This window comes from Prunus persica, chromosome G6, assembly GCF_000346465.2.
Source record: "Prunus persica cultivar Lovell chromosome G6, Prunus_persica_NCBIv2, whole genome shotgun sequence".
Lineage (NCBI taxonomy): Eukaryota > Viridiplantae > Streptophyta > Magnoliopsida > Rosales > Rosaceae > Prunus > Prunus persica.
Window position 1 is genome coordinate 13,907,426 of NC_034014.1, and position 14,439 is coordinate 13,921,864.

General features: G+C 35.7%; 1 protein-coding gene across 1 annotated transcript; it reads right to left on the reverse strand.

Annotated features, from left to right (window-relative positions):
* Nucleotides 314–4,588, reverse strand: LOC18774286 (probable serine/threonine-protein kinase PBL3). Its single transcript, XM_020567183.1, has 6 exons — nt 4,245–4,588; nt 3,175–3,500; nt 2,956–3,091; nt 1,723–1,859; nt 1,511–1,634; nt 314–927 (listed from the first exon to the last, which is right to left on the reverse strand). Exons 1-6 carry the CDS (start codon nt 4,306–4,308, stop codon nt 521–523), a joined length of 1,194 nt encoding a protein of 397 aa, XP_020422772.1. The 5' UTR covers nt 4,309–4,588; the 3' UTR covers nt 314–520.

Genomic DNA, 14,439 nt, shown 5'->3' on the forward strand with positions numbered 1-14,439 from the left:
AATAAAACACAAATTTTTTATTGTTGAGCTATATACAGTTATTCTTTTATTCAGCACGTTGTTATTGTGCGGATGCCATTGTAAACAGGGAGGAAAGCAAGGAGGGGTAGCAAAAAATACATGGCGTCTGTACAATAATAACGTCCGAATGTTCGCATAGGAGAATTTCTGGAGATATATATATATATATATATACATGCTCTCCTAGGGCCTTTGGGTTTGTAAATTGTTTTCTTGTATTGGGCTGTGTCCCTCTTCTTTGGTTCATATACCATTCGTTTACCCAAAGAAAAAAAAAAAAAAATCTGTTCACTTCAGGGGAAAGGAAAAGTGGAAACTTTATATTCATAGATTCATCAATCTATCAGAAACAAGTATAATGTACTATCTCACTACTCACAAAACAAGTATAACTATAATGTGTCATCATCTTTTCGTATACCAAATCCCTAGAAAGCACATTTGTGCTACATATATATATTTGTAAGAAAGTTGCTTCTGTAAATGAGGAAAATAAAACTCATTCCAATTTTGTGTTTGAATTTGTTATCCTGTGAGGATGGTTCAAATGCTTGGCCCCATGATGCTCTGGTTTATGTGGTTGAGTTCGTAATGTGTTCTTTGTGTGGAGGCGTTCCAATGTGGCTAGAACATCAATCATGAGTGGCCTGTACTTTGGGTCTGTATGGAGGCACTGTAAAGTAAGTTCAGCTGCAGTTTGTGCTGCTTTCTTGGGGTATTGACCTCCCAACCTTGTGTCCATGATTCTTAAGACTCGTTTTGTATCACTTAAGAATGGCTTTGCCCAATCCACCAATGTTTCCTCAACACTCCCAGCCCTCTCATCATCCATTGCTCGTCTTCCTGTTAGTAGCTCTAACAACACTACCCCGAAGCTATACACATCACTCTTTGGTGTCAAGTGACCTGCAGCTCGTTTTGAGCCGTAAAACAAAGAGGAACGACAATTTCATTCAGTAAATACATTATGATTTCCATAACAAACAAAAAATTGTATTAAGTGGATAAAACTTATGTAGTTTAAGTTTTCAGTCTTCAGGTACCATTTCATTTCTTTTGTTTCTCCTTCTTATGAACATCTTTATAATCTCTCTTTAAGTTCACCAGCATTTCTTTATGTTTGTTCTCGTTTTTATGTAATCCGGTTTAGTAATTATGAAGTAAAACATCAAGCCTTTCCTTTTTCTTTTTTGTTAAAATCCAGAAAGTTTTTAATCATCATTTCATTTGTCACGAGTCTATTGGTACACAAGTTAAATCGCAGTTACTCAAGAATTTTGATGTCAGTGAATAAGAAATCCAACATGCAATGTATGATTGATATCATTTCCTAGTAGTTTTCTCATCCTATGAAAATTAATAACTCAATTGTTCTATGTGGTTGAGGGCGTCTTCTTTTCTTTTTGTAGCTCAATTTTATTTGCGGGTTCTCTCTTTTCCAGGATTGTCGGTGAAAATATTATGGATGCAGTTGAAAAATAACACTGACCTGTAGCAACATATTCTGGTGCAGCATAGCCTCGAGTTCCAACCACCCTGGTTGAAACATGAGTGTTGTCTCCAGTAGGACCATCTCTTGCTAACCCAAAATCCGAAAGCCTAGCATTGAAATCCTGCATACATCAGATGAAAACTCTCTCAGGCTTGTGATTACAATTCAGCAATCGTTCGCAAACTGGAGCTTTTGATGTCTAAGCATACTGAATCAAGTAGAATGTTTGAAGCTTTCAAGTCACGATAGATAACATTAGCATCTAAACTATGTAGGAAGGACAGCCCCCTTGCCACATCAATTGCAATATTCATCCGCACAGCCCAACTGATGGGTTGAACACCTTCTGCACAAGAATAAACAAAAACAAGGTAACGATTTGGTACTTCACAAGCGAAAAACAATGTTTATTTGACAATAGCTTCCTATTTTGCGGTTGATGCAATATAGTTTTCCGCTGATGGATCAAATAGCAGCAGAAGGGATCACTGTTGTAAAATTAGAAAGAAAAGTATAAACAGAGGAACGGAAACATGCAATTATCTCCACCATTCTAAATGCTAAGAGCACATCAATGCATTTGCCACATAGGTCCCTTGGCTAAATGGATCCTTATATAGCTTTCAAACTGGGATCATTTACCAGGAATAGTTATGAAAGCAGTAATAATCGAGAGAATGCCAAAATATCTTTCCGATTTCCGTTGAGCAAATTTTATGGTGCCCAAACTGGTCAAGATAAGTTCTTCATTTCTATCTTCATAAGAAATGAAGAAAATGGTGTCTATTTCTCTTAACTGTGGCTACCAATATTTTTGGTCCACAAACCTGTTCAAGTTCTAGCTGGATTACCGGTCATGGTTAAACGAAAGACAGCAGGTCATCTTATCATCCTAGAATTCTCTACAAATATTTCATCAAAGAACATAAATTTGTTCAAATTCGGCTATTTCTTTACAAAGGATGCTACCCAACTACCCAACTGTATGCAAGAAAATCTATCTACTTGTTATTAAAAACTAAAAAGTTAACTGGAGGGTTATTAATGGGGATTCAGCAAAGGTTGTTAGTAAAAATCTGAAACAGAATAACATAAGCTCATATTTATTAGTGAAAGACCACTTCTCAAAGTGCAGAGTAGAATTCGGCGAGTGCAGGTTATCTTAAGATCAAGTATTAGACAAGAATGAATTGGAAAGATTATAGGTATCAAGTTCATAAGTATGAGCTCGCTAGCAGCTACTGTCTACTGAGATTGATCCAAAATCAACAGTCCTTGGGGTTAAATTATCGTATCCATTTGTTTGACAAGAGTATTTAGCCAGGAAGACATCAATCTATATGTAAAATTACCAAGTAACAAACTTATAAGTGAATTGGTGAGAAGCAACAGCATATAACAATTCTAAAAAATACGATGAAAGGGTATGTACTTATACTCACTTCTAAACAAATGATTCTCCAAGCTTCCCTTAGGCATGAACTCATAAACTAGAAGTCTATTGTCAGATTCTGAGCAATACCCTATGAGTTTCACAAGATTTTCATGGTGAAGCTGACCAAGATAGTTAACTTCTGCCTGAAAAATTGAAAAGTGACACAACTTCAGATTCAGAAAAGCAAGGTTAAAATGGAAAGTAAAACGGTCAAGATTCTACATACGAGCCACTCCTTGTGGCCTTGAAAGCTTTCTCGCTTGAGTCTCTTGATAGCCACCACTAACCCTGTTCCAGGTTTAGTGGGAGCAAAGGTGTTTGCATCAATCCATCCTTTGAAAACCCATCCAAACCCTCCCTCTCCGAGCAGACTCTCTGACCGGAAGTTCTTAGTAGCATTCTTGAGATCACTGAAACTGAAGGACTTGAGGCTGCTAGGGACAGATGTATCAGCCTTGGGTACTATTAAAGCTTTGTTCAAACCTCCTGATGGCGTTTCTTGGATGGAGGAGGCTGTATCCAGCTGTCCCTTGGCATTAGACTTTGTACTTCCTAAAAGATGAAAGAGGTAAGCAGCTACAAAGATTGACCTTCAAATTACTATGCAGAAAATACTGGTCATAAAACTATGTTAATGGAAAAGAATTAAATGATCATAATGAAGTAGATCATAGAAATATGAAACAAAGCATGTATGTGTATCATTTATTTTCACGTTGCAGCAATGCTTGAACAAACAATATGCAGTAGACGAAAACGAGGAGGCACAATATGCATAATAAGTTACAAATAAAATCAACTAAACTCTAGTAATAAAATGGTCTCGGATACAAAGAACATCAATTTAGAATAAGATCAGCACGCACTAGAAAAAACAGAGATGAAACTCAATTCGTTGATAGATTCAGACGCAGATCATCTTAATATATCAAATTAAAGAGGATACAAAAACTCTGACAGTCCATTTCTTTTTCATTGATGGAAGTCCTATTGGAGGAGGAAGGAATCGAACACATCGCCTCGCGTGCATGAATGATTAATCTAAACCAATTCAGCTACAAGACCCATGCAACAGTGTTCCTTGGGCACTCAGATTATTGATGGATTTATGTTTCTTAAAAAAAACCAGAGAAGGGGAACCAAACACACACACAAAAACCTACAAATTCGTAGTATTTAATGTATCTGAGTTAAAATAGCATAACATGAAGTGAAACCCACCATGGAGTGTAAACAGGACAAAAATAATTAAAAACAAAAAGCAAGACCAAAATGAAAGAAGCTGCAGATTATTACCAGAGAAGTTGATGGAAGAAGCATGAGCACACTTGGCAGATTTTCTACAGCAGTTTCCCATCATGAAGGAGGAGACTGTTTGTGCCTCAGAACTCAGAACCTAACCTCAATGGTTGATTGGCATGCCATATATTTGAAACATTTGGCAAATTCATCAGACAAATGTGGAAACCCAGTTTGTACACGATTAATTGGTGACTGGTAGCAGTAGTTATGGAAACCAAGGAAAACAAAGAAATGTGGAAGCAAGAGAGAGAAGGGTCCATTGACATTTGACGGGAAGCAGCTGCTCAAAGCTTTTGGTCAATGGAAGAAGCCAGCCGTTGTATACACGAAAAGTTCTTGCATTGAAAAATATTACAATATTCATAGTATTTTGGTGTTCAACTTTAAAGAAATATTTTTTGGCCCCACTCCGATATTAATAGGGTTTTGACTCAGTGGCCACCTGTCTCTATTCAATTTCTTTATCGTTGAAATTTCTGACAGAGAGTTTCATGTCAAATTGCTAACTTGGGCTTTTTTTTTTCTTTTCAATTTTATTATTATGTACGGGTCAAGAGCACGGCCCCAATCCGAGTAAGTGACGACATCCGCTGGATCGCAAAGTTTGATTTTTTCTTTATTCTAAATTTTATTTCGGACCTACCAAATTTTTTTTTAGACCCAACAGATATTTTAAATATCAGTTGTCTATTTTACTTTAATATAAAATTATCAATCATCATCCCTTAAAAAAGGAAAATTATCTTCACTTATTTCCACGATCTCGTCACTTGTTTTCTTGTTAGTCTCTTTACTTCGATACTTAGGCTTGATTTGGGGTTGCCGTGCTTTTTGTACAAACCGCTTTTTTTTTTTTTTTTAACATGTTAAATATTAAATATTTTTATATAGAAAAATTAGGTATTAGTGAAAAGAATTCTTACTAATGAGGATTTGATACCTAGAGTAGCTATGTTTGGATTTTGATACATAAAATCAAATTTTGTTTTGAATTTGTCCACAAAGAGGGCCCAGACTCATTGACCCAACTTAAATTAATCACTGAAAAGACAATTGTACCTTGTTTTCTTTAAAGGTCTGGCCCAACTTTAAAACTTGCAAAGTAAATGTCCTTTTTAACCCCGTGTTTAAAGTATGCTCGATTTGAAATTTGGTTTTCTGATTCGGTCGCTCTTTTACGTGGTGGAGCTCTAGTTCTTCAGCTGCGATTGGAGCTCTGATCTTCTGGTTCGATTTCATTCCCTTTTTTTCGTTTTTCTCTTCGATTTTGATCATGTTTTGTGGTATGATTTTTGGTAATTTTTCTTTTGCATGCATAATCAAGGTTAGTTTTGGTGTTCAATTTGATCTGTGCGATTCTGAGCTTTGGTGCGATCTGATTAATGCTATTTTGAGCACAGTTTTGAAGGAAATATGCATCTTATGTCTTGGACATGAATTTAGTCATAACATATAACATAAAAACATTCATAATGGGGGATTAATTTTGCTTATTTTAGTTGAGCTAAGCCTTTTTCATTTTAACTCAAGTATCTTATGATCTAGTCTCTTTGAGCACAAAATAAAAAAGAAAGAAATGGATAAGATTTTACTATTGATGACTATTTCTTGGACAAGCCAAGAATGAACACCTGTGTAAGAAAATGCCTTCTTTTCTTCCTCTTTTAACAAGCTCCTCAGCCCAAAACTCCAAGAGTGAAGTCTTCTACCTCACTACACTAAAATGGATTAGAGATGGAGAGAAATCAACTTAGAGAACTTAGATGCTAGACTTTCTCTAGGTTGGACTGATTTTTGGCTAAAGAAAATGAGAGTGAGGATGTCTCACCTGCACATCAAAAACCCAAGAGTGGAATGTGTTAGTAGTATGCCCTTAAACCTAACTAATTATACGATAATTAATGTTAAGGGCATCTTATGTAATAACTTATTAAGTTATTCATGGACAAGACCAGTTGTTTTCAACCATGATATTTGGTATATTATCATAACAGTAAAACAACTATAGTCCTAGGAATATATAAGTGGACATGAGATCTATGTAATGAGATTGTATACATCGAGGCTTATCAGGGTCCCTAATCCTAAATATGTTCCTGGTCATAGGAGTATCAATTGGGCATTGATATTCCACCAAGACCAATACACAAAATATCTTCTCTATATGTAGACAATGACGAGGTCTCAAGTCATTGAGTGTATCGACACCAAGCTGTGTGTGCAGGTGCTTGCAGGAGAACAAGTACACTGAAGCGATCAAATACATGAGTTCTAAAATGGAAGTCTTTACTCACATGTCAAACTAGAACTCATAAATTACAACGGTGTAAACTAATCCTTAGACCTGAGACATGACGGATGTCTTGTGGCTATGTTGTTTGTCTTTGAGGGCACCATACAATTGTGTTACATAAGACATGACCTAAAGGTGTTTATCAGGACTCTCAATAAAGTCATGTAGGCAATGAATATACAACAAGGAATCTCTATTTTCAGTAAGGAGAGAGAATACTCTAAGTATATGATTGATCAAATCTTTGCTTAGAATAGTGGATAAGATTTGAAAGAAGTGATAACTCCATATTTGTGTTTTTTTCCCTATGCCCTATTCCTTTTATTTGCATTGGTTTCTTCTGTGAAATTGGTTGTTTTGATGTGTTTAGTATCAGTTTTGTAGGAAATCATCCCTAGGCGTGAGTTGGCGCTAATAGGAGCAAAACATGTTGAAAATGAGTAAAGAATACAGAAATTAGGAATTAGCAACTTGCAAGTCAAGAAACTGCCTATGCACATAGATCTACTTTACGATTCATGATTTCGAGTTTTCTAGAGGAAGTTCATCAGTTTTCGTACAAGTGGTTTAGGCTGCAAACTGTGTGACTACATTCTGGATCTCGAGTGGAAGTTGCAGGCGATTGAGTGGCAGATAGTTGATTTTTGGCCCAATTTCTAGCGCTCGAGCGGACAACGGGAATCCAACGCCGAATTTTTGGCCTTTTTGGCTAGTTTTTCCTAGGGTTTTTGGGAGTTTGAAGTTTCCTAATCCTTGTATGATTGGAGAAAAGTTCTAGGGGTTTAGAAGATGTAGAGAATTTGTAAAATATTTAGAACATTTTAGATTTTGAGAGAGAGGGTGTTTCTCTTGCAAAAAAATTTAGCTTTTTTTTTTTCTTTCAATTTTTTATTGTAGGAAAGTGATATAGTTTCGACAATACGTGCTACATGTTGTAAACATACAACAACACGCCAAGGGTGTGTTGTAAAAAAATCTCTAAATTTCTTTTCAACAGCTTGCAGTAAATATATGTTAAAATCTATATAAAAACCACGGTACTTAGGCTTGATTTGGGGAGGTCGTGATTCTTGTAAAAACCGTTTTTTTTAAAAAATTTGTTAAATATTAAATTTAATATATATAGAAAAATTAGGTATTAGTGAAAAGAATTCTTACTAATGAGGATTTGATACCTTGTTTGGGCCTACGAAATCCATGCGCCAGCCCATTTTTACAAAGAAGCCCACAAAACAGAAAAAAAAAAAAAAAAACAGAAGAATGGGCCTTGACTCCAGAAAGCAGCCCAATCAACATTAAAGGCCCATGTCTTCCAAAAGTGGCAGAGGATTAAAAAACACAAATAAATAAATAAATCAAATTACCAATTAAATGGTAATTCGTCACCAAGCAGGTCGACAAACTTTTAAGAAATTGGATTAGGCTCAGCTTCTAAAGAATTCTGGCCACCTGATCGTCAGCAGATCTTTTCTTACTAAAATATGGTTTTCCTAGAAGAGTCCCACGTGACTACCTGACTTTGAAAAGTCAAAAATTTCAACTGTCACAGAGGTGTTGATAGAGAGTTAGTGAAGGCAAGTCCTATAGGAAGACTTCTTCAGTCTTTGCAGCCAAGGAGGAAGATCAAAATCCCTTTTTTATACATAGAAAAACTCTGTACCAAAGAGGGTCACCTTTCCAAGAGATAAGCAGGCTACGTTTTCAAAAGATAGGTAGGAAGCAAGAGAGTTGTTCAAACAGGAAAAGCAAACTGACCATCATGGCAAATTGTGTTCTTTCTCTTTTCTAGGAACAAATAGAGACAAAGAGAGCTGGTCTTTCTTTCAGAAAAAGCAAAGAAAAGAACACCATGGGAATTGATCGTTGATGGCTCTTCTCTGCCAGAATAGATAACTTCCCCTTTTTGTGGCATTTAAAAAGAAAGATCTTTTGAAAATATTTGCCACCCATTATTCAAAAGATTAAAAACCCCACTCCAGCATTTCTTATAAAATAAGAGAGAGGGTGAATAGATAAAGGACAACCAAAAAAATCAATCAAGATAAAAACTCTCAAAGTCACAACTGACAAACTCAAAACGATAAATTGATCTCAAAAGCCTTCAAATACTGAAGCAACCAAAGCTCATCGAGCCACAAAAAGCAAGACAGCCAACATTCAAAAACTCTGAGTTCAGTCCAGTTCAAAGAAACAGTTTTACAAAGCAAGATTTCTCTCGTTACAAATTTGGTTCAGCTCAGGCTAGATCAAACAAAGTTTAGGATTCTCACAATATGAAAACCTCAACAAATTTATGGAAAGCCCTGATCAAGCAGAACGGGTACTATAGTGTAGTTCCAACTTAGTAATCATTAAATCCAGCCACTTCTGCCCCTTTCAGACTGAAAAGGCTCCAATTCTGCCCATTCAAAAAGCCTTTAAGGCTTGAAATAGATTAAAGCTCTGCCAAACTCGAATGTTGGTATCAATTTATAGCTGAAACTTGATAGTTGAAGGTGTTGATGGTCCAATCTAGCACAAACATATCTAGTCGAGTCCGGATCAAAAGCAGCTATCCAGGTAGAAACTAAAGTCCAATGTTTCTTTTGTCTTTTTCAGAGTTGGTCTTTCCCTTTTTGAGTTTTGTAAAAGACAGTTCTGCCTAAAACAGTTCACTTCCTTATAATTTATTCTGGCCAGAACTACTAGTTTTTGTACTGTGAAATTTGTGAAGTCTTCACCAGTCTGAGGCAAGAAAAGAACTTACTTGGGAGATATTCCTCACCCAAATTCACAATCTCTTGTTTAGAAGTCAATAAACTTGGGGCGCAAGTTATCTATTTTTAAGAAGTCTACTAGGATTTTCTTTGCTAGCAGTGGCACGCTCATACATAAAAGAAAGTTGACTTGGTGACCACCAATGGTTTTCAAGCCAATGGGGAACTTTACCTTACCATCACAGGATCAAAATCACAATGGGTGAACACTATAGTACTTATGTTTGGTTTGATACATAAGAATCAAATTTTGTTTTGGATTTGCCCATAAAGAGGGCCCAGACTCGTTGGCCCAACTTAAATTAATCACTAAAAAGACAATTGTACCTTTTTTTCTTTAAAAGCCTGGCCCAACTTTAAAACTTGCAAAGTAAATGTCCTTTTTAACCCCATGTGTTTAAAGTATGCTCAATTTGAAATTTGGCTTTTTGATTCGGTTGCTCTTTTATGTGGTGGAGCTCTTGTTCTTCAACTGCGATTGGAGCTCTGATCTTCTGGTTCGATTTCATTCCCTTTTTTTTCGTTTTTCTCTTCGATTTTGATCATGTTTTGTGGTATGATTTTTAGTAATTTTTCTTTTGCATGCATAATCAAGGTTAGTTTTGGTGTTCAATCTGATCTATGCCATTCTGAGCTTTGGAACGATCTAATTTATGCTATTCTGAGCACAATTTTGAAGGAAATATGCATCTTATGTCCTGAAAATGAATTTAGCCATAACATATAACACAAAAACATTCATAATAGCGGATTAATTTTGCTTATTTTAGTTGAGCTAAGCCTTTTTCATTTTAACTCAAGTATCTTATGATCTAGTCTTTTTGAGCATAAAATAGAAAAGAGAGAAATGGATAAGATTTTACCATTGATGACTATTTCTTGGACAAACCAAGAATGAACACCTTTGTAAGAAAATGCCTTCTTTTCTTCCTCTTCTAACAAGCTCCCCAGCCCAAAACTCCAAGAGTGAAGTCATCTACCTCACCACACTAAAATGGACTAGAGATGGAGACAAATCAACTTAGAGAACTTAGATGCTAGTTTTTCTAGGTTGGACTGATTTTTGGCTAAAGAAAATGAGAGTGAGGATGTCTCACCTACACATCAAAAACCCAAGAGTGGAATGTGTTAGTAGTATGCCCTTAAAACTAACTAATTATACGATAATTAATGTTAAGGACATCTTATGTAAGAACTTATTAAGTTATTCATGGGCAAGACCAGTTGTTTTCAATCATGATATTTGGTATATTATCATAACAGTAAACCAACTATAGTCCTAGGAATATATAAGTGGACATAAGAACTATGTAATGAGATTGTATACATCAAGGCTTATGTTGTTTGTCTTTGAGGGCATCATACAGTTGTATTACATAAGACATGACCTAAAGGTGTTTATCAAGACTCTTAATAAAGTCGTGTAGGCAAATGAATATACAGCAAGGAATCTCTATTTTCAGTAAGGAGAGAGAATACAACAAGGATATGATTGATCAAATCTCTGCGTAGAGTAGTGGATAAGATTTGAAAGAAGTGATAACTCAATATTTGTGCTTTTTTTCCTATGCCCTATTCCTATGATTTGCATTAGTTTCTTTTGTGAAATTGGTTGTTTTGATGTGTTTAGTATCAGTTTGTAAGAAATCATCCCTAGGCGTGAGTTGGCGCCAAAAGGAACAAAATATGTTGAAAATGAGTAAAGAATATAGAAATTTGGAATTAGCAACTTTCAAGTCAAGAAATTCCCTATGCACATAGATCTACTTTACGGTTCATGATTTCGAGTTTTGTAGAGGAAGTTACATTAGGTTTCGTACAAGTGGTTTAGACTGTAAACTGTGTGACTACGTTCTGGTGCTCGAGCGGAAGTTGGAGGCGATCGAGTGTTTTGGCCCAGTTTCTAGCGCTCGAGCGGACAGCGCGAATCCACCGCCAAATTTTTGGCCTCTTTGGCTAGTTTTTCCTAGGGTTTTTGAGAGTTTTAAGTTTCCTAATCCTTGTATGATTGGAGAAAAGTTCTAGGGGTTTAGAAGATGTAGAGAGTTTGTAAAATATTTAGAACATTTCAGATTTTGAGAGAGAGGGAGTTTCTCCCGTAAAAAAAAATTTGGCACCTTTTTTTTGGTAAAAAAAATTTAGCTTTTCTTTTGCTTTCAATTTTTTATTGTAGGAAAGTGATATAGTTTCGACAAGACGTGCTACATGTTGTTAAATTTAGCTTCTTTTTTTTTTTCTTTCAATCTTTTCAACAACGTGCAATAAATACACGTTAAAATCTATATACTACAACGCGCTATTTCAGCACGTTGTGAAAAGTCTACTTCCACAGCACACAACTTGTGAACGTTGTTAATGACATGTTGTTGTAGGGTATTTTTCTTGGCAAAACAACACTTGTAGTCCCTATGGTTTCCAACTTTTACCACTAAGGTCCCTGTGGTTTCAATTTCTTCACTTTTGCCACTATGGTTTAAGATTCCAAGCAATTCGAGGAAATTTCTCAATTTCTGTCAGATTCCTTTTAGTTCTGTTAGGGCCTGAGCACGTGCCCCTCACATGGAGGGGCATTACAGTCAAATCAAGCCATGTTATAAACCTAAAACAATGGCTCAGCCTTACCCATTCGAATTAGGTGATTTTGGGGGAAGTTTGGGAGATGTCGAACTCTAGCCAAGCTCCAAGGTGTCAATTCTGTAATGGCGAAATGAGAATGGGAATCTCCAAGATAGATAGGACTCGTGGGAGATGTTTCTAGAAATGCACTAGATCTTATGTAAGTGCAAATTTATGTCAATTTTTGGGCATAAATGGTGAATCTGATTTTTGTGTTATTAATTTTAAAATTGTGCTATGCAGGGAACATTTTATTGTGCTGGATTTATTTGGGATGATGAACCAATTAGATTCAATCAAGCAAGTAGAGAGAATGAAGGAGTGAGACGTGATGAAGGCATTAATGGCTGCTTGGAAGATGAATTACAGAAGCCCAACCAGTTGCAAGACTCAACTGTAAATTTCCTAAATGGAATTAGGGATTTGTCGCTGTTGATTTGTGGATTTCTAGTATTAATTTCTATGTTGTTGATCATGATTGTGGTTATGAAGTTGGTAAAAAATTGAACGTTGGCACCATTCCCATATGTTATGTATTCTGAATGTTGTAGGTCTTTTGGTTTCAAAATTTACAAGGAATGTGGAATGGAAGCTTTATTTTGATTCAAATTGCCTTATTGAATTGACATTTGTTTCAACAGCAAAACTTGACAAATAAGCGATGGCTATTCTTGAAAACAATATTTTTGTTTCAACAGAGATACTCGGAGAATAGCCACTTCAATCATTATCATAGTGGTGATAGAAATAAAGGACATTTTGCAATAACAATACAAATCTTGTTACAGATCTCTCAAGGTTAATATCAAGAAAGTTCACCTATATATAACACTTAAAAAAGAACAAAAATGTCACCTATTAACCTAGTCACACAATACATACATGATACAGGGGCAAGCAACCAAAGATAGTAAGCAGGGAACGTCCCAAACAATAAAACAACAATTTAATATAGCTCCTTTCGTATGCAAATTCAATCTGGGCCAGTACATTGCTGAACACTATCAAGTGAAAGGATAGAAGTTTGAAAAGAGCAAACTTCCTAGAAGAATGTGGGCCGCAGAGTATGCCCAAACTATATATCCCCATCTCTTAACATTTCTCACATATTGTTAACTTAATATTGTTTAACAAATTAAGGAATTTAGGAGGAAATAAAGTCAAACCTGCACATGCATGACAAAAAATGTTGTGGCTGCCATAAATCCCAAATGTAGAATACATGGAAGTACAGCAGCTAAAAAACTTTACATGTTCCAGCAACTAAAAACCTTCAAAATATTAACAAGTTGCTGCTCCCATTTAATTTCAAGACAAGTCTCTTTCAATTCCAAAACAACTTCAAAATGTTATTACATGACAAATGTTCTAGTAACTAAAAAACTTCAAAATGTTAACAAGTGATGTCATATTCAAAACATGCAGCAATTCAGAATACTTTAACATTCAAAAGGTGCAACAATTGAAACGTTTATCATTTCAAATTCATAAGGTCTAGCAATTGAAAGGTCTAGCACTTAAAAATACTTATATATTCCCAACTTCATTACTTCACAAAATAGTCAAATTTCTACTTCATTCACTTCCTTGGTGCTTTCCCAGGTGGTTTCCATGGAGCACTACTGCTAGCTCCCAACAACCTTGGACCTTGCCTTGGAGTTGGATGCACAAAAGCAGATGGATTCACAGAGGCAAATGTAGATAGATTCACAGAGGCAGAGGCAGATAGATTCACAGAACTCGATACATGTTGCAAAGTTGCATGTGATGAGCTTTTCCGGATCTACATTGAAAAAAATAAGTTTACCAATCATTGTAATATACATGAAGTTGTTAAAAAAGAAATTGCAAAATTATGAACTGAAACTCACAGGAAGCTTCTTTGCACATTCATTTGAGAACCATATGCATTAGTTTGAGAACCTCTTGCATTCATTTCAGAAGCAGATGCATTAGTTTCAAAAGCTTTCTTTTTCTTTGAAGGATACCCAGTTGTCCATCTTTTATTAATATAAGTTCCAAGTTGAGGGTCTTGTGGCTGATTCTTACAATTTCTCTTATTGTGGCCTTTTTGAAAACATCTAGTGCAAGTAACAGTCCCTTTTCTTCTCAAATTTGCACCTATGGCATCAACTGTCTTCTCCATCTCATGGTCTTTTTTTCTACTTATCCTTAGTCTCCCTGGTTGTTTTCTAACAAGTGGAGGTGACAATGATGTTTGGTTTTACCTTGGCCACATGTGAAAGCCTTTGACATGATGAATTATTGGCTCATAAGCCTCTAAATAAGTGTCTTTGTGATAACATGTGGCAACATAATCTTCTGGATGTCTTTGATACAGATATATAGTATAAACAACCTGAATGCAAGGGATACCATTAAGATCCCATCTCCTGCAACTACATGTCATCTCAGCTATATTTACCACATGTTGATCATGTAAATACTCTCCTACTTGAAATTCATAAGGTCCAGCTTGAGTTTGCATACAAGTCCTAGTTGAGATATATTTGATCTTCTCCAA

Bases quoted from the DNA above. Each gene is read 5' to 3' on its own strand.
- LOC18774286 (XM_020567183.1), bottom strand. From the start codon at position 4,308: ATGATGGGAAACTGCTGTAGAAAATCTGCCAAGTGTGCTCATGCTTCT. The intron at 1,860-2,955 runs GTGAGTATAAGT...ATTCTTGTGCAG, and splicing joins GGAGAATCATTTGTTTAGAA to AAGGTGTTCAACCCATCAGT. The intron at 928-1,510 runs GTCAGTGTTATT...AACGAGCTGCAG, and splicing joins ACCAGAATATGTTGCTACAG to GTCACTTGACACCAAAGAGT.